The sequence below is a fragment of the Mesoplodon densirostris genome, chromosome 4 (assembly GCF_025265405.1).
Source record: "Mesoplodon densirostris isolate mMesDen1 chromosome 4, mMesDen1 primary haplotype, whole genome shotgun sequence".
Taxonomy (NCBI): Eukaryota; Metazoa; Chordata; class Mammalia; order Artiodactyla; family Ziphiidae; genus Mesoplodon; species Mesoplodon densirostris.
In genome coordinates, this window is record NC_082664.1 from 3,971,948 (window position 1) to 3,991,468 (window position 19,521).

A 19,521-nucleotide genomic window follows, 5' to 3' on the forward strand; every position below is an offset into this window, starting at 1 on the left:
ATGTGCTGAAACCGAGCGGGGCCCTGTGGGGCTCCCGGGCATGGAGGCTTCTTGTCCCCTGTTTCTTGTAGGCAAGACTCCAGCCTCCATGACTGCCCCCGAGTTCCAAAGGGCAGGTTCAAACAGCTGCTAATCAAGGGAGGAGTGGCCAAGAAACCACCGGAGGCGAGATCACAGGGACCCGGGAAGCTCATCAAGGCTAGGAGGCCCTGCGCCTGAGACCCAGCACCCCCTCATCTTGTCAGCAACCGCGCCCTTGGGAGGCATTGTTATAAAACTCCTTATCAAATCCTCCCGGGCTGGACACATAGTTTTCCAAGGCAGGAGCCCACTGTGTCCCCCTTTGTCTGGCAGAGCAATAAAGCTGTCCTTTTCTACTCCACCCAAAACTCCGTCTCTGAGGTTCGATTGGGCACCAGTGTACAGAGGAGCTGAGCTCCCGGCATCAGTACCACGGCCCGGCTCTCCCGAGCAGCTGTGGTTTGCTCGTTCCGTCCTGCAGGGACGCCCGCCCTTCTGTTCCTGTTGGAGCCGCTTTGATATCAAGTTAGAGGACAGGAAGACACCCCCAGTCGCTTGAGAGGGCTGTAGGCAATGTGGCCCCCCAAGAATAAAGCCCTCCCCTCCACAGCGGGCCTGGCGGGAGCACAGCACCAGGGGGTGCAGCCCACGACCCGCAGCTCCGCCTGCCCGGGGTCTCTGCTGACAGTCTCTGCCAGCGGGGGCAGAGGACAGCTGTGCCCTCTTGATGCTCTCGTCTGAGTGCGGTCAAATGGCCCTCCCTTTCTCTCCCTGTAATAGAGCCAAGGAAAACATTCCAAAAACAGAGAGATCTTGATAAGTGGCTTTACACGTGGGACATCCAAGGACTGGGGGTCCCATCCCGGTGCCTCACTTTCCTCATCCATAAAGTGTCAGTAGAAACAACTTTCTTTCCTATTTCCCAATACAATGCTGCCCAGATGGTAAGCTTACATATTTATTTTTTTATTGAGCCCAAAAGAAGCTTCTAGTATGGACCAAGTCTGGTGAAAGAGCAGCATATCACCGAAGAGAAAGGGGGCATAGTTTTTTGGAACTGGGGAGCAGGGGAGATTCAAGAAATAGTGTAGTGGTATTAACTGCAATAGTGGTCAAAAGCTCCTAGGAGTTAGATGTATCGGGAATTTGTTATCAGGTAACGTATCTGCCGTTATTACAATGAGCAAGATGTAGAAAAAGGTAGACAGTGGGGTAGAAAGACATTATTCTTTATAAATAAAATGTTCACTTGTGTCAGTATTCACATTAGAAAAATAAACATTCCTTGACGTAGACCTCCAGGTAAAATACATACAAATCTAGGACTGCGGTTCTGGCTCCATTTCACTGAGAGGGCTCCATCTCCACGGTTTCCAGAGGAACCCCTTCCGGGGGGCCCGTCTGCAGGGCAGGCCCCACTGTGTCGGTCACTATGACAATGTCCCCCTCCCCAGACACTACAGAGCCTGGATGGGACAAGATACGCCCATCAGTAGTCTGGATAAATATCTGCTCCTGTCGCTGGGACGGCAACGTGGTGCCCCCACTGGCATTTTCGAAAGCCATGGCTTCCCTGACGGCAGTGATGCCCTCCAGCTCCCTCCGGTCAGTGTGTGTCTCGGTCCCGCAGGGCGACTGGTCCAAGTCCCCCGCGTGGCCTGTGAGGCCCCCTTCAGGACCCAGCAATCCGCCCCGGCTGGGTTGAGGCCCCGGCTCGGACGTGGTGCCGTAGGCATAGCCGGCTGGCATGACGTCCACGGACCATGCTTTCTCCTGCGGCGGGGCCAAGGCCTCTGGAAGCAGGACCTCGCCGGGGCCGGACTGCGGGCTGCTCAGGTGGGAGCCGCGCACCTCGTGGAGGCTTCCCGCCTCTGCATTTCCAGGCCGGCCAGGCGGCAGGGCCATCGAGGTGCCGCAGAGAGCCCGGCTTCTCAGGCCGTCCCCAGCATCCTGTTCTGACGAGTGTTCCTGGGCCTTCTCCCCAGAGGACGCTGCCACCTGGTCCTGGGCCAGAGGCCCTGGTTCTCCTAACTGAGTATAAACCCCCAGCCCACAGGCTTCTCGAAACAAGAGAGCAGGGTCTGCAGACCCACTCCTGGCAGCTGAGTCAGCAAACGCTTTCAGCTGCTGGCCCCCCTGTGCTGTGCTGCTGTCGAGCTCAGAAACCGGCATCGTGGGACTTTCTTCAGGTGGGTGAGACGTGCCCCCATTTACTCCAGGGGCAAAACCTAAACAGTTGGGAAAAACAGACAATCATTTGTGTACTGCTATGGCCAGTCACTGTACTCACTATCCAAAACAAGCTAGTCCCAAGTAATTTTCTTGCCCCCAAAATGAAAACATAAACCCTCCTTGTTACTTGGTAGCTTCCAAGAATGGATGAAATTAAAAGAGGAAACTCAGACTAGTTAGGGGAGAGGGGCTGTGTTCCAAGCAGGTGCCAGAGGGCTTTCATTGTTCTCAATGAATAAATCTGCCCTCCCCTCCGGAAGAATTAAGTAATAAGTTCTAGAATGGAGAATGCCTCTTTAAGTTAGAGACTTGAGGATCAGGCAAGGTATCAGGCAGCCCTGATAAGATTTTAGAAAGTTACATAATCATTCTCAGTATGCCTGCCATACATTTGAACTGTCTCATTGATCAGTTCTGGCTAGGCGAAATAAAAGCTAGAACATGTCTCATTTTCTTTTTTCTTTTTTTTTTTTTTGCGGTACGCGGGCCTCTCACTGCTGTGGCCTCTCCCGTTGCGGAGCACAGGCTCCGGACGTGCAGGCTCAGCGGCCATGGCTCACGGGCCCAGCCGCTCCACGGCATGTGGGATCTTCCCGGACCGGGGCACGAACCCGTGTCCCCTGCATTGGCAGGCGGACCCTCAACCACTGCGCCACCAGGGAAGCCCCATGTCTCATTTTTGAACTTTAACTCTCAGCTGGCACTTAGAGCCAAGTCTCACGAAAGCCAAGCCATGGACTTGGTGTGTCCTTGGGACCTGTCCCTGGTCTCAGGTCTGCCTAACTTCTTGGGACCCCCGCCAGGTACAACCGACTCAGTACCACGAGGCAGCTCTTCGTTGCAAGAAAGGACCCAAGAAAACCCCAAAGACCCCAAGACTCATGGGGAATAAACATGGAACCACAGAACACTGAGAGGTTGGGGTAAAACTCTTGAGAAACCAGAGGGTTCTCTGAGATGTGGCCACAGGGGCACCCACCCGAGCAGCAGGCCTCTGAGCCCCAGGGTGCACCCCGCAAAGAGTGTTTTACCTGCACTGGCAGCTGGAGCACACGAGGCCAGGCTCTGCAGGCCTCCACCGTCGGCAGAATACTCTGTGGTGTCCTGGGGCACAGTTTCTCTTCTGGTCCTTTTCACTGAGGCCAGCCTGTCCTCTGCGGTCTAGGAAGAAAAGAGGCAACCAGCTAAGACTCAGGCATCCTGAGAATGATTATATAACTTTCTAAGAGAAGAGAAGGTGCAACCAGCTAAGACTAGGGAGAAACAGGCCACCTTGCACCTTTTCTTCCTGGAAAACAGTGTGTGAGTTGAAGAGATCCAACCCCAATAGTGCCATGTTGAGCAGCCAGTAGCCGGGGCCCCTCACGGCCACGCCCACCTCATTCTCCCTCTTCGGCGGGCCGGCACTCTCCAGGTCCTCCCGGTCGTCCTCTCGGCTGCTGCGCTTGGGGGGAGTGCAGTCCGTGCGTATTTCTTTTTTCCTCAGGAATTCTTCCGTGATTCCTAAGGACTCAGCAACCTGAGCAGAAAGGGGCCCATAGAGATGCTCCACTCAAAACACAAGATTCGGAATCATGTCAGCACTTACGAACAAAGGGCTGAGTTTAAATCTATGAAGTCCCTTGGTACAGCAAGGTGCCACCTAAACAGTGGGAAAAATGAAGATAAATTGTCGTCACAAGCTTCATAATGTTAGTCTGACACCATGGTACCTTTCTTGCCCATTATTCCTCCTTTTCTGAATTCTCACTGGTATCTTCAGAAAGACAATCCTGCCTATTCTGGGACCAGATCTCCTTTCCCAGTTGGTGGAAAGGATGTGGGTTTGAGAGCCACAGCTGAACCCCAGCACCTCTGCTCAGAACCTGGGTGACCTTGGCAGCCACCTACCTGCTAAGTCTCCTTATGAGGAAGACCACAGTTGCCCTGCAGGGACTTTGTAAAGATTAGATTAGACTCCCTATGCAAAACCTATGTAAAGCACTGGATGTTAAGGTAATAACCAACAGCCACCATCACTGATACCTGGACAGCACAGAGACCACCACGGAGCAGGCGAGGGGTGGGGAAGGAAGGGCGGGCAGCAGGTCAAGGTCAAGCTGGAGAACAGGGGTCGGCAAGCTTAGTGCCCAACAACCTGACGGTGTCCCCTGCCAACAGAGCCACCGTCTTCGCTCCAAAGAGGCTGCGTCACATCCCCAACTGCCCACAAAGGGTCCCAGTGAGCATGCACAGCATTCGTGCACGTCCTGTCTGCTCCGTAACAGGATGGTACCCACACCGGCTTAACCGACAGTTTATAAACAGGTAGGTGACCACTGCCAACCGGGGCATCTATGGGAGGCCTAGCAAATAATCCATTGCATTTTAAAAATATATGATTTAAGAAAATAAAACACAAGAGTTTATTAGGTTATATTAAATATTGAATTTGTATAAAACTAATGATCATGACCAAAAAAAACCCCAAAAAACAAAACCCAAAAAACCCATGTGTTATATTACAGTGTAGATAAGACTTCTTGCTACAGAGTAATTGCTCTGTACTGAGAAAACACTCACCTTTTCAATCACAGACAGGCAGCTCCATCGTCAGTGCAATCACATGTTAGGGGCAGTCAGAGTCGACGTGGCCTAAGCAGTCTTCATTGTTGTGTGGGTCATTTTTTAGTAAAGCCGACACCACTGATTACCTTCTGACCTACCTACTTACGTACCTGTATTCACTAGCTGGTCGTATCGCTTAGATCCCGCGTGTAACTGATGTTCTACCGCATTTGGCTTCCTCTGACTTACCTCCCTCAGCATAATGCCCTCCAAGCCCATCCGTGTTGTTCAATAGTCTGGCGAAACCAGAGTATCACAGCCCCGGCACGTGAGAGCCGGAAAAGCCCGTGAACTCAGCGCTGCCCTTTGGCAGAGGGGTGGAGGGTGCAGGGACTTGCCGGGTGTCAGTGAGCTGCTCGGTGGAGGCGCAGACCTGAGTCTCCGTGCAGGACACAGTGAGAGGCCCCTGGGTGACCTGACCACGGGCCACACTCTGCCCAGCAAAAGGTTTGATCCGAGACAAGTAAATCCTCATCAGTTCATGACATATTTTTGTCAAGGACCCAATATAGCTAAAGGCAATGACACTGAAATGAGAATTCTGTCGACACAACCGCAAAAAATAACTACTGGTCCCTGTGTAACTCAGCCCTTTGCAAACACCTACACACTGAAGAAAGACACAGTCTATTAACTGTGACCATCGGTGAGTGGGAGGATTACGGGTGTTTGCAATTTTCTTTTAGCTTATCTGCATTTCCGAGTTTTCTGAAAAAAGCATGTATCGCTTTTATATTAAGAAAAAAACCCTGCACTTGACGGTAGAAAAAGCTAGAAGAAGTTGACTGGGAAGATGTCACTACTAAAATAAACATCCTCCTTTTTTAATGGACAGCCTTCTTTTGGCTATAAGAGCGAGTCTCTCTTGTGAGCTTGTTACCTTACTGTTGTTTATTTCCAGAGAACAGGGACCAGAGCTATGGAGGTAATCTTGACACATTTTCTTAACCATTTTATGCAACTCTTCAAATTCCTTGTACACAGCTGGGAAGAAAGGTTTTGCTAGATGACATTTTTCAACCTTAGTGAAGATAAAGATGACAAAAAAAAAAAAATGTTTAAACCCAAGGCAATGAAATGGAAAATACAGAGAGAAATCTGAAAGAGGGAAGGACTCAAGTTCCTCAGCCCTCAGCAGCCATGAACACAGGCACTGCCTTCGCTCCCCAGCGAGAGCCTATGTGTGCCCAGCATTGTGCTCGGCGGGGCACCAGAATGGGCCTGGGAGAAGCAGCCCAGGAAACAAACCAGCCCAGATGAGGGCCACCAGAGGATGGTGGCCAGGGGAGCGGTACGGGAAGGCAGAAAGGCCCTGAGGACGAAAACGGGCACATTCCAGGGCCTGCAGGCCAGGGAGGGCCAGGCCTCCGCTCCTCGGGGCGCCTCCAGGGAGCGTGGGTGCCGGCGGTGAGGCCGCATCTCAGAGCGGGCTCATCGCGGGCAGAGCTGCAGTGGAGGAGGCTGGCAGGGTGGGTGGGTGCCAGGAGAAAGGTGACTGTCACTCCTCCCACACAAAGTGAAAACAGTCACGGAGTCCACGAGCGGCCTGCCTGAGAGCCGTGTGCTGGGCATCCGGGCAGGACCGGCAGGCTCACTTTAGCTCTGTCCTGGGGGAGGGAGAGGATTCCCACGGGCCTGGCTCCTTCTAAGTAAATATGAAGGACGCCTTTCTAAATAACTTCAAATCATCCCCTCAATCACTTAGAAACACTAAGGAGACTCACCTTCATCAGAAGAAATTCAGACACGGTCACGACCTGAGCCAGCAGAGGCAGAGCCCACTCCACTAGATCCTCCCGGTCACACTGGTGGAGAAACTACCAGAAGAAAGCGTTTGACATCTTTGAAAGCACGGAAAGAATTTCCCAGCAGCCAACGAGTTGTTGTAGCAAAGAACACAGAAGGCAGAAAGTTCCCTAACTTCTCAGTGATGACGGGCCTCTCGACTGTAAACGTCCTGCCTTGTTAAGTATCACAGTTGCTCACCCACTGACAAAGCCCCGCGGTCAACGCTGGGTTCAGAGTCTGGCTCCCGCGCGACAGCACTGAGTGCGTGGTGGGCGCTAGGCCCTGGAGGAGGACACAGCGGTGGGGAAAACGTGCTTCCTGCTCTCCAGGGCTCACCAACTAGTGCCCGAGACGAAAATGCAAGCAAATCCCGGCCAGGGGACCACCACCAAAGCACACGTACAGGCAGGACAGACAGGGAGACTAGGACCCAAGGTGGGGGGGGAGGGGGGGAAAAGAGGAGTCATGGGTGCCTCTGGGCGCCCAGCTGAGCACCCGGGCAGCTCCCTGATAATAGGGGGTGGGGCAGGAAGCCAGCCTGTGGGCTCTGGCAGGATGTGGAGGGCTCTACAGGACAGCAGGTGGGGATGCCTGAAATCAGCTCTGAAGCTCGGGAGCAGTCGGGACAGGAGTACAGGCGTGAGAGTCAGCAGACGGAAGGTGGTTTGAGAAACCAGGAGGATGGGTAAGATCCCCCAGGGAGGCACGAACGTCGGGGCGGAACCGACAAGTCCTAGAAACAGTCCTACAAGGCTCAGGGAGGTCCCGGGCTCAGGGCTTAGGAAGGGCCATCAACTGGGGGCTGCAAACCGGCAGAGGTTCCGAGGAAGCCACAGATGGTCATAAAACAGTCAAAAAGCAAAAGGAAAACCTTTTCGTTTGCAAGATAAAAATGTCTAGTTGTGCCTTTCAAGAGCCCTTAGAGCAAAACGACCAGCTGGTTTCCAGCACTCAGGAGGCGTGAGAAGGTGGGCGTGTGGGGCATGGCCCCTCTGCAGCCTGGCCCACATCCGGACGTTCAGGACGCGCATCACAGCAGCAGAGAGGGCACCTCCTCCGTTCCCCGCTTCCAGCCCCGCTTCGCTGACCGCGCTGCCGCTGCCTGCTCTGGCCGCCCCCTCTCCCCTCGCACAGCGTCCCTGCTCAGCCAGGACAGGGCCCGATACTGGATGGACCCCCAGTTCCTGTGTAAATGAATGCCCGTTTCTGGGGAGACTCCCATTTGTAAGGTCAAGAGTGGTGCCGTTCGGAGCAGTCCTCGACTCTCCGTATGACAGGTGCGGCGCGGTGAGTCAGGGGGGCGTGTTAGGGTCGCCTCACTGGTCTCAGATCCAAATTCTGGATCCGCCACCGACCTGCAGGGTGACCTGGGACAAGTTCACAGCCCCTGTGAGGTTCAGATTTCCCACCTAAGTGGAGCTACCACGGTCAGGGACTCAGTGAAACGAGGCACAGCAGCCACGCCGCTGCGGTGCCATCGGGAAGCCCGTGTGTCGGAGCCGGGAGGCGGGGCTGCTGACAGGAAGCCACTCTCTCTGGGGCCAGTTGTCTCACTAACTCATCTCGTGCTCTCTCTCTTGCTGTTTTTCACTTCTGTTCTTTAAGATACTCATCCAGCCATTAGCAGGCAAATAAATACAGCCTAGCCAAAGACAATTTGGGTAAATTTGGGTCTCCGCTTTTCTAAGCCAATCCAACTAAATTCGATAATCTTACTTTCAAGAGGGTGGAATGGAGATTCTAGAGTTCAAAACCTGAAATATGCTTTTATACCTTGAAACTTTTTACAAAAAAATAGAAAACCATTTCTGTTGTTTTCTAAACTGCTTCCACGAAAACACAGCTTATAATTATTCTAAAGCTGAAAAAGGCAAGCAGCTCTATATTTAAGGTCATTTCAAACAGGTACACCTAGGAGTTATTTCAGATAATGCTGTCTTTGAATTGATTACACACTGCATCTAATTACACATCAGGTGAACTGCCTCGTTGACCTAAACTGGGTATTTTACTTCTAAATTCAGAAACCTAATGGTGAACTGCCACGTACCATGCCAGAGACACAGGTTGCAAGAACAGGGTTCTAAGAGCGACGCACCTCCAGGAGCCTGGCCCTGCTCCTTGCCGGGCCCCGTGCACACGCTGCCCCAATGCCCACCTGCGGGCCAACCGCTCCACTGTGCTCCAGGACGGCCGCGCTTGGCTCTGGGAGGGCCACGGAGTAGCCGCTTCTTCTAGGTCCAGGGTGTCTCTCTGATCCCAAAAGGGCTGAAAAACTTCCATTTTTTGGTTCAGACACCAGCGCCTCTTCAACGTCTACAGACTGACCATTCTAGAGAGGGTTGCACACCCAAACAAAAATAAAATAATCATGCTTTATACACCATGATGAAAACCTTAAAGCAGAAAAACGTCAAGTCAAAAGCAAGGAACTTGCTAAATTCTTCTTCTTTGCATAATTAAGACACATTAACTATAATCAATGCATCTTACACGTAAACCAAGTATCCCTTTAAGACACCAGAGGAATACTACCCTGCAGGTCAGGGCTGACAAACCCTAACCCTGGGGTGTTGCCCAAAATGAAACAAAAGACTTTTCTGATGTCATTACCATCTTAAAAATTGACCTGAATTTTGTTAATTCATAATTTACCCATGACTTTTAGATTTTTAAAATTATTTTTTATTGGATATATTTCAAATACCATAAAATTCATCCTTTGGAAATATACAATTAGGTGGATTTTAGGATATTCACAAGGTTGTGTAACCATCACCACTATCTAATCCCAGAACAGCTGCATCATCCCCCAAAGAAACCCTACACATTATCACACATTCCTCCCTCCCCCAGACCCAGCAGCCACTCATGTACTTTGTCTCCATGGATTTGCACAGCTTTGTGAAGAGAATGGGGATCGAACACTATCTAGCTATTTCCTCATTCTGTGCCAATTCCCTCCTCCTCTGAAAATAGGCATAATACACCTATATCTCCCAGGACTGGTGGAAGGTTAAATACAAGGAAAGCTAGCACAAAGTGTGTCCTCTTAAAGAATTTTCCCTCCAAATCTTCATTGAAATGGAGCCTCAGGAGGAACGCCAGGTCTGCCTGTGGCTTTAAGCACCACGTGGCCATCCACGGCCGACTCAGGAGAGGAGACAAAGTTCTGGTTGGAGGGAGCCGCTCTGGGACCCCACGGCCTCAAAGCCGTCTGGAGCAAGGCTAGGTGCCTAAATTCCAGAAGTCAGATAACCAGAAGCTGCTTTTGCTGTGGTGTAAGATTTCATTATTGCAGGAAATGGAAGGTGCCAGCCGGCCTGGTCATCCAGTTTGTCTGAAGCAGTCCTGGCTGTGCCTGCTGTCCCTTGGAATGATTAACAGTGCCCCTTTCATTCTCAGAATGTCCGGGTTTGGGTGACAGACTACATGGTCGTCCTGGTCCTACTACAACTTAAGAAAAGTCAGAGGTCTCTCGAAAGTCGGGCCCTTGCCAGCTGTGAAAGGCACAGAACCTCCTAGCAGAGGCAGCCGCGCCTAGAGTGCAGGCTTTGAGGTCAAAAGACCTGGGTCTAACCCCAGCCTGGGCAGAGTCCTAGGCGTGCCTCGACGGGGAGCCCGTCATCCCCTCTGAGCCCCATGCGCCTCGTCTCCTGTAGGGACTCCTGCACCTGCCTTTAGGGCTCCCGCAGGATTGAGAAAATGTATGTGATGCTCCTGCCCAAAGCAGGTGCGCAATAAATGTATTACTGTTATTACTATTCTTACTGAAGCTGCAAGGCGAGACAATACTTTTGATCCTAACACAGGGCTGTCCCACGGTTCTACGACTAGGTCTCACTCAGTACAGATCTCCTGGGCCCAGGAGGTGTCTGTTCAGGTCCCAAGGAGCGGATGTGAAAGCGCAAGCAGCCGCCGGCCTCGGCCCTCCTGCAGGAACCCCGTCCGCTGCTGGGAATGAGGTCGCCACGAGCAGGCAAACATGCATTTTCAACAGCTTCCAGGTCCCTAAAGTCACAGACTCCCATCAAGTGGTCACATCAATTCCAACGCCGATTTCTCTACTTACCTCTGAAAACTACGAATAACGAACAACAGCTGACACAAGTCAAAGGAGAAGGAAGGAAGCTTAAGACAACGTGGGATGAGGGCAGCCACAGAGGCTGCCGTTTGTTAAAGTGATCCAGCTGCTGTCTTTTAAATAACTGACCTACTGTACATGGCACACAAATGCTCACCACACATGCTGGGTAAGTTAACATTTCAGTAAATAAACGTTGACGTGGTGAGGCAAACTCACAGTGACTCGCATCTGCTTTGTCTGCTTGAGTTTCTGAAGGGGCAAAGCAAGGAGACAACACGGCAAGCAGACGTCTTACTGCGGACGCCCCAGGAAGCAGCCCTGTGGACTGGCGCCCCCCACTCGGACCTTCCCCAGGACCACAGTCATGTCAGCATCAGCCAAGAGTGCTTGCGATTAGTTTTACTGACCGAATCTACAGGACTGGTGCCTGCGTTCCCATCAGTAAACCGTCTGCACTGGACGGAAGACACACTTCTCCTCGATTATCTGGCAGCAGTGCAGACAACATAAAGTTAATTTAAGGATGATGGGCAGGGGACTTCCCTGGCGGTCCAGTGGTTAAGGCTCCATGCTGCCAATGCAGGGGTGCGTGGGTTCGATCCCTGGTCGGGGAACTAAGATCCCACATGCCGCGCGACGTGGCCAAAAAAAGATTAAAAAAAAAAAAAAAAAAAAAAGGATGGGCAGGAATCAGGACGCTATCACCAGACAGAAACGTTACCTGCAGGCCACCCCGTGCTGAGCGGGCCCCTTCCTCACTTAGAAGAGCTGGCATGGACAGCTCCTGGGATGCCAGGCTGGTGGCCCTGCCCTCCATAGGGCCCAGGATCATGCTCCCATTGGCTTTCTTAGACAGCAGCGTCTCAGGCTCCAGGTGGCCATGGCCTGGATTCAGTTTAAAGTGCCGGGCGAGCCCCCCCTTTCCTATATATGACTTTTCACAGGTCTGACACTTAAAAGTTTTGGGCCTCAGAGAACAGCTCGATAAATCAAAGAGCGCCTGCCTTCCCTTGTGCTCTTCATCTTCCTCCACGCTCAGTTCTGAATAGTCGTCAGAGTCTGAGGGGTGACCATCGGCCAAATCCTCTGTTTTTATGAACTTATAATCTTTAGCTTTATACTTGGGAGGTCGAGATATCCGTCCAGAACGTGTTTTCACTTTTAAAGATTTTTTTAGTTTCTTGGTGCATTTTGTTTGCGAGTTGGAAATAAATAAATTTGCTGGACTGGATGAAACAGATGTTTCTGCTGGCGGGTCAGAGGCTGACAGAGGGGACAACGTGATGCCTTGTCCACTCAGGGCCTCAGAGGCCAAGACTCTCTTCGCAGGGACTGGTCGGAGGGCGAGCAGTGGCCTCTGGATGAACACCTGAATGGGAGGCTGAGGTGAGTGACTCAGGACACGTGGCTGCGGCCCGGTGCTCAGGAGGGGCTGCGCCCCGAGCAACTGAGAGCTGGCGACGCTGAGCCCCAGCGCGCTGCAGTGTCTCCCGAGCGGCTGGCTCGGCCTGGCTGTCTTGGGCTGGATGGTGGCCAGTGCAGGCATCGGCTTTTCCTGACCTTTTGTCTCTCCAGATGTAACCTTGACACAAATGGCTTCCAATTGCTTAAACACAGAAAGAGAAAAGAAGCACTATGCTTATCAACATTTCTACAATTCTACTCTCATCTTAAATCTACTGTTGAGATTTTTTTCTAACTTATACATCTTACTTAGAAAAAAGTCTATATAATGTATCTGTACTGTTTACAGTGGTGTTTCTCAACCTCTCTGCCCAGTCCACAGTAATCTATTTTACATCACACCCCTCGTGCTTACAGAAACATTTGCATATATAAACAAAATAAAAAGTTCATGCACTTACCATTCCTACATAAATGCCTTCTGATAGTATCTACTCTACATCACTTAAAAAAAAAAAGTCATGATCCACTAATGAGCTCATAAATATCCTTCTTTATAGTTTTACTATATGTGTATTAACTTGGAGTTCTTAGTACTCTAAATTGGACTCAATTCAATATGTGGCCTCTTTTTTAAAAGTTTTCAGTGAAATTCTGGAAACCAGAAAAGCCATAAAGAACTATGTAATTCAGGTCGCTACCACCTACCTTACAACATGCAACATTACTACCCAGGGAAAGCTCTCTGCTATGCCCCCAACCCGCATGCCTTTTTCTGCGCCCTATTCTGAATCTGCTCTTTACCATTCTCATGCATTCCTTATATTACACTTGTAGATATCCCTAAAAATATGCAGTTCCGTTTTGATGTGTTTTTAAGCTTTAGATAAGTGAGTATCATCTCCGGTATCTTGTTGGGGCTTTTCCCTCCCTATCTTGCTTGTGAAATTCATCCATATTGAGGTGTGCAGCTCTCAGGCATTCATTTGCTCTGCAGCATGAGAACAACGTTCTCCTGTCAGAGGACAGGTGGTCACCAACCCTGCGCTCTGGTCTGCTCTGTGCTGTGACGTATGTGTGTGTATACACGTGTGAGTTTCTCCAGGGCACACACCTAGGAGTGGGGCTGCATTTCTTCACCAGCTTTTTTTTTTTTGACATCTAACGAAGTTTTAAATGCACGTGCTTTTTGATCCCCAGCAATCCTGCTTCTTGGATCCCAGAAGAAACACCGGCACAGGCACAAAGATGTATGTCTGGGAGGTTCAAGGCAGCACTGTCTGTAACAGCAAAACACCCACCAAAGGGAAGGGCTGCTGCCAACAAGGTTCCACAAATAATGAGCAGTGACCGGGTGCCTGACACTGCGCTGCAGATGTTACAGAGACAGCTGTCATGGGCTTGGGGGAGGGGCAGCAAAACAAGTCTCCTGCCCTCACCAAGCAGAAACAATGAGCATCTTTCTCCAGGGAGAAAAGACAGACAAACCTCATCACCCAGAGCCGGCTTTCTCAACCGCAGCACAACTGACATTTCGGACCAGTAAGTGTGTTGTGGCAGGTGTGCTGTGCACTGTTGAGCGCCATCCCAGCCTCTACCCACCGGATGCCGGGAGCACTCCCCAAGCTGTGCCAATCAAAAATGTCTCCAGGGCTTCCCTGGTGGCGCAGTGGTTGAGAGTCCGCCTGCCGATGCAGGGGACACGGGTTCGTGCCCCGGTCCGGGAAGATCCCACGTGCCCCAGAGTGGCTGGGCCCGTGAGCCATGGCCACTGAGCCTGTGCGTCCGGAGCCTGTGCTCTGCAACGGGAGAGGCCACAACAGTGAGAGGCCTGTGTAACGCAAAAAAAAAAAAAAAAAAAAAAAAGTCTCCAGTGCCAAACGCCCCCCGTGGGGCAAAACCGCCCCCAGTTGAGAACCACCAATTTGGGGTCACCAACAGGCCCTCTTTGGACTCAACCCTCTACCAAGTAGAGGGTCAACAAAAATATTACACAGGACAGAATGGAAACCCTCACTGAAATCGAGCTGGAGTGTATCTGTCTGAGTGCATGTTATACACTTACTACAAACAGCAGAGACAAGTCAACATTTTGGTTTTTGAGGAAGGGTACAGAGCTGGTCCTGGGCTACTGTGAATCCAATGACAACTAGATTTACTTGCACATCTTTTAAGAACCACATTTGTTTCACTTTACTACCAATCACTTCGAATGTGTCTCTAAGCTCTTGGGGTATTACCAGATAATGCCATTAAAGACAGACAGATAGAACCCCCCCCCACCTCCCCAGGCCAGATCCTATTGTTTTAGAATTACCACAAGTGGCCAAGCTGCTCCAATTCTTTCATCTGCTTCCCAGACCAGTTTACCAAGTGGGTACTATACCTGATACTTTGTTATATGTCTATTTCATTCAACAAAGTTTTACTAAGTATCTCTGGGTGCCAATTCACAAACAGAAGTTAAGTCCCAGCCTCACCCTTGGGGAGCGGGTGTTTCCCCTGCCCCACCTTAGTCACCTACAGACCTGCTGACTCAGGATATCCTGCCTCAAAATCTGTACTTACAAAGCTCCACTGATGATTCTGAAGGCAGACTAGGTTTCCTAAGGAACACCGATAGGAAAACAACACCATGGTGCAACGGGTGCAGTAAGAGGGGCAGGAACAGTTCAGGCCTGGTAGGCTTCCCAGAAGCAGTGACCTCCGCGGGGGGCCTTGAAGGCTGAGTAGAATTTTTGCCAGATGAAACACATATTCTAGGTGTAAGGAAAAACATGTGAACGCAGGGACGCATGAGAAAGGGCACGTTGTGTGGTAGGAAACTGGAAATGTTTCTGTGGGGCAGGAACGGGAAGGATGGGGGGGATAGGGGCTGACCTGTGGGAGTGGGTCCACTTGGTCTGTGCCTTCTAATCCACACCACGCCCTACAGAGAACCACAGGGCCTGGAATCTCCAAAGGCACACCCTGCCCCACCTATAGCACTGCCTCTCCTCTCCTGTATTTTCAACTTGGACCCACCCTGCAGATCTAGGTCAGATGCCACCTCTTCTGATCCCCTCAGCCAGAAATAACCTCTCCCTTTCTCTCAATGCACTTAGTTCTTTATCGTACCTCTAGCTTTCTGACCTTGATCAGAAGTTATCCTGAGTCATGTTTTACCTGCCTGGTAACATCATAACCTCCCTAGAGGAAAGGTACACGTCTGATTTGTCTTTGTGGCCTCCATGGCACAGCTGGGGGCGGTGCGGGCAAAGAATATTAGCTGAACAGACTGCAAAATTACATCGTCGTGAATGCAGGTAGAATTTACAGCATTCCAACTAGATCAGCTTTTCATTTTCTGGAATACGTCATTTTTGGACTCTTTCCTAAGCTACCAAACCCAAACAGCTGTAGCCACATTCAACAGGCCCTGGAGAGTAGCCACACCTGGGGGACCCTGGGCAAAAATCACTCAGCCCCTCTGAGCTAGTTCCTCATCTGTAAAACGCTGATAAAAGCACTTTTGTGTGGCTGCTGAGAACCAAGCGGCTCAGCACAGTGCCGGGCACGGAGCAGAGGCTGGCAAACGAACCACTGGCACCCTTCTGACTCCACAGACCTGCTGTGCAGGGCTTATGAGAGGCGTCTGTTCCAACAGCAGAGTACGAGCTGGCAAGCTCACCCAAGGAGCCAAACCTCCTACAAATAAGGAAACTAAAGCCCAAAGAGGTCGCGTTACCCAAGGTCACACCTCTAAGAAGTATGGCATTTGGGCAGAATCATACTTGTTTGTCTTCCCAAACTTTAGTGAGACAACCTTTCCAGTCTTGATGACCAACTGGGTTTGACCCTAAACTGTCAGAATCACTCAGTCAAAAACAAAACCGTAAGTGAAACCCCGTGAAGATTGCTGATTCTATTCTCTACCTATTTATTCTAGTGGAAGAAGAATCTATGGCAGTTTTGGAGTGAGAAGCATTGTCCTTTACAAGCCCAGTGCTGAAAGGGGATGTGACTTTACACGTGATGGGAAGGACCTCAGGCTTCAGGTGCTACACCGGACCCTCTGGGCTCGGAAGACCATGCTCTAGATCCAGCTTCCCTCGCAGCCAAGAGCTGTGTGACGGGAAAACAGCGCCGCTGAGAAAGGATGTTGGCTAGTATACAGAGTGCTTTCACGTGTCTCATTCATTAAGCGAACGTCGGGCACGTGCTGGGCCATTTGTAACTGGGGTTACAAACACAGGCACTGCCACAAGCCCTGCACCAAGTTACTGTACTGTACGTAATTCTGTCCCGAGTCTCGGCCGTGCCACTTGCAGCAGCTTCCACCTGGAAAATTCTCCTCTTAATGTCCTTCTAACCCTTTCAGGTCTCCACTCCGGTGTCAGGCCTAAGGGCTGCTCACTCTACAGCAGCCCCCGTGTCAGACCCACAACGTGCCTCACGTTCTTCAGGGCTGTGGTCGACGCTGCGCCTCGGGCAGGGCCCGGAGCACCGTGAGTGCTCAAGGCGGAATGAACGGACGAAGGCCTGCGAGAGGAGCCAGGCGGCACGGAGGAGCCCTGAGCGGGGCTGGGTCCCAGGCAGGGGCCGCCATGGGCACAGGCTCCGAGAGCCCGGAGCTGGGGAGGCGCTGAAAACGCTGGGGCGGTGACAGGTGCGGGTGGCCCGCGGTCCCCATGGAGCTGAGTGTGGGGACGCCCTGACTTGTAACGCGGGCGGACACCGGTCTCTCGGGCTCGGCAGCTCTAAGGCCTAAGAGGGGAAGCGCGGGCTCCGGCCTGCCCGCCGCGAGGCCTCGTCCCCCTCCGGGCCTCAGTTTCCCGGGAAGTCCCTCCCGGCGCCTCACCTGCGGCGGTAGCAGGCGCGGCGGGCGCGGGGGCTCGGCCCCGGGGCCCCGCTGCAGGGCGGCCTGCTGGGCCGCGTCCCGCAGCCGCCGCGCCGCGTCCTGCAGCACGAAGGGCGGCGGCGGCGGCTTCGCGGGTGGCTGCGCCTTCGTCACCTGCTCCAGGACCCGCCGCAGCTGCTCGGGGCCCAGCGGGGCCACGCGCGCGGCGCCGCCTCTCTGGCCTGCGGGAGCCCCGCCGCCGCTGCCGCCGCCGCCATCCTCACTGCCGTCCTCAGCCTCTGGCTCCGCGTCCGCCATGACGGCCGACGCGGGGACTCGAACCCCGGTCACCTCAAATGTGCGTCACCTGGGAAAGGGGGGCAACTACGAGTGCCCCGCAGGCCAAGACACCTCGGAAGGCGAGCGCACCTGACCGAGCAGATCGGTAGGCGGGGCCTGAGCTGGCCCGGCTCTGCCACCGCTTCGCCAACAGCAGGACCCAGCCGTATTTTCTTATGGCTTGTCGTGGACGTATTTATCGTTCACATATCGCCTCCTCCAGGAGCTGTCCGGGAACTCTCAGGCAAAGGTCCTCGAGGTTCCGGAGCCCCGGCCCTAACATCACCTTGGCCAAATGTTCTCAATGTCACGTGAAGACCCTGCCTGGACGTAGACTCCTAGGCCCCACCTCCAGACCTTCCGATTTAATATACCCCAGAGGTGGTTCAAAGTGTGAATTTTTTAAAATAAATTTATTTTATTTTATTTATTTATTTTTGACTGCTTTGGGTCTTCTTTGCTGCACGCAGGCTTTCTCTAGTTGCGGTGGGGGGGGGCTACTCTTCGTTGCGGTGCGCGGGCTTCTCATTGCAGTGAATTCTCTTGTTGTGGAGCACGGGCTCTAGGCGCGTGGGCTTCAGTAGTTGTGGCTCGCGGGCTTAGTTGCTCCGCGGCATGTGGGATCTTCCCGGACCAGAACTGGAACCCGTGTCCCTTGCCTTGGCAGGAGGATTCTTAACCACTGCGCCACCAGGGAAGTCCCTCAAAGTGTGCATTTTTATTTTATTTTATTTTATTTTTTATTTTTTTTATTTTTTTGCGGTACGCGGGCCTCTCACTGTTGTGGCCTCTCCTGTTGCGGAGCACAGGCTCCGGACGCGCAGGCTCAGCGGCCATGGCTCACGGGCCCAGCCGCTCCACGGCATGTGGGATCTTCCCGGACCAGGGCACGAACCCATGTCCCCTGCATCTGCAGGCGGACTCTCAACCACTGCGCCACCAGGGAAGCCCAAAGTGTGCATTTTTAACAAGTGTGCTCCCCAACCCGGAAATTGTTTCCATGCCGGCCCCCTCCTCCCTACCCACTCACCCAGACGGGGCGCACCTCGAGGGTGTAGTTTTACTCATTCAATGTCCAGCGGTGCACGCTCAGGGAATGAATGATGGACGAATATGAATGAATGAACAAACGAGCGAATGAACCGCCCCACCCCTCTTCACAGCTCAGTCCGCAGCTCTACCGCCCCCACTCCTTCGGCCCATCCTTTCCCAATCTCCCCTCCTTTTACTCTCCTGATTCCGCGTGTCTTGTAGCCGCTAGTGCGTGCACCTGTCTCAAGGGGGCAGTAGAGCCATCGGTCAACAAGCCCTAAGCACTTGTTGGGTGAGTCATCATCGCTGCCCTCTGTATAGAGTCTAGGCTGGAAGAAGGAAGACAAAACCAGCATTTGCAGTATAATAGGGTGAATGCCATGATGCTCATGGTGGGGGCAGCTGGGGGCCAGGCTGGTGTCTGAGAAGTTTCCGGTGAACTGATCATTTTTCTCTCCACAGGACCACCATCGCCATCGTCATCATAGTCAATACTCGTGCGTTCGCTATGCTCCGTCTATCATTAGTAGCCTCACTAAGGATTGGCCAGAGGGGAGATTAGATTTGTGGAATTTGTTTCAATTTCTTTATTTCTTTTTTTTCCCCTCAATATTTATGTATTTGGCTGTGCCAGGTCTTAGTTGCGGCACTCAGGATCTGGGATCTTTGTTGCAGCATGCAGGATATTCCTTGAGGCATGCGGGATCTTTAAGTTGCCGCAAGTGGGATCTATTTCCCTGACCAGGGATCGAACTGGGGGCCCCTGCATTGGGAGCGCAGAGTCTTAGCCCCTGGACCACCAGGGAAGTCCTTGTTTCAATTTCTTAATCCTTTTGTTTTCTTTCTTTCTGTTTTCTTTTCTTTTCTTCCTTCCTTCCTTTCTTTCTTTCTTTTTTTTTTTAAACTTGTGAGAGAAAGACCTTCTCATCCTTCCATCCTTAGATGTCAGAAGGATCCTCTCTGATCCCTAAGCCAAGAACTGCCCCTCATCTAGAACACAGTATGCCATTTATCTTTTTGAGCCTGGCAGGGAGGAAAAACTTTTCCTCTATCCTGTCAGGTTCAGTCTCTGAGGGAGTGTGAATTAAACTGACAAAAGACCGATTAACAAGAAAAAAAGACCATTTTTAATAATGTATTTTTATTCATGTACCTAAAGGAATTCACAGAAAAATGTGACTCAAAGAGGCAG

General features: G+C 52.0%; 1 protein-coding gene across 3 annotated transcripts; it reads right to left on the bottom strand.

The window, feature by feature from the left end:
- Positions 1-1,218: 1,218 nt before the first annotated feature.
- On the bottom strand, positions 1,219-17,281 carry ZNF839 (zinc finger protein 839). 3 transcript variants are annotated; one of them, XM_060095608.1, is made up of 9 exons: positions 16,980-17,016; positions 14,708-14,898; positions 11,457-12,341; positions 8,807-8,980; positions 6,585-6,677; positions 5,741-5,881; positions 3,632-3,772; positions 3,285-3,414; positions 1,219-2,249 (listed from the first exon to the last, which is right to left on the bottom strand). In XM_060095608.1, exons 2-9 carry the CDS (start codon positions 14,774-14,776, stop codon positions 1,366-1,368), a joined length of 2,517 nt encoding a protein of 838 aa, XP_059951591.1. In that variant the 5' UTR covers positions 14,777-14,898; positions 16,980-17,016; the 3' UTR covers positions 1,219-1,365. The 3 variants fall into 3 exon arrangements, with proteins under 3 accessions (XP_059951591.1, XP_059951590.1, XP_059951589.1); XM_060095607.1 differs by having other exon boundaries at positions 8,747-8,980; XM_060095606.1 differs by lacking the exon at positions 14,708-14,898 and having other exon boundaries at positions 8,747-8,980; positions 16,980-17,281.
- Positions 17,282-19,521: the final 2,240 nt, after the last annotated feature.

Coding starts and splice junctions, on each gene's coding strand:
- ZNF839 (XM_060095606.1), bottom strand. CDS start 17,276: ATGGCGGACGCGGAGCCAGAGGCTGAGGACGGCAGTGAGGATGGCGGC. Junction 5,882..6,584: donor CTGAATTTCTTCTGATGAAG/GTGAGTCTCCTT, acceptor ATCTTCACTAAG/GTTGAAAAATGTCATCTAGC. Junction 2,250..3,284: donor TGCTCCAGCTGCCAGTGCAG/GTAAAACACTCT, acceptor CCAACTGTTTAG/GTTTTGCCCCTGGAGTAAAT.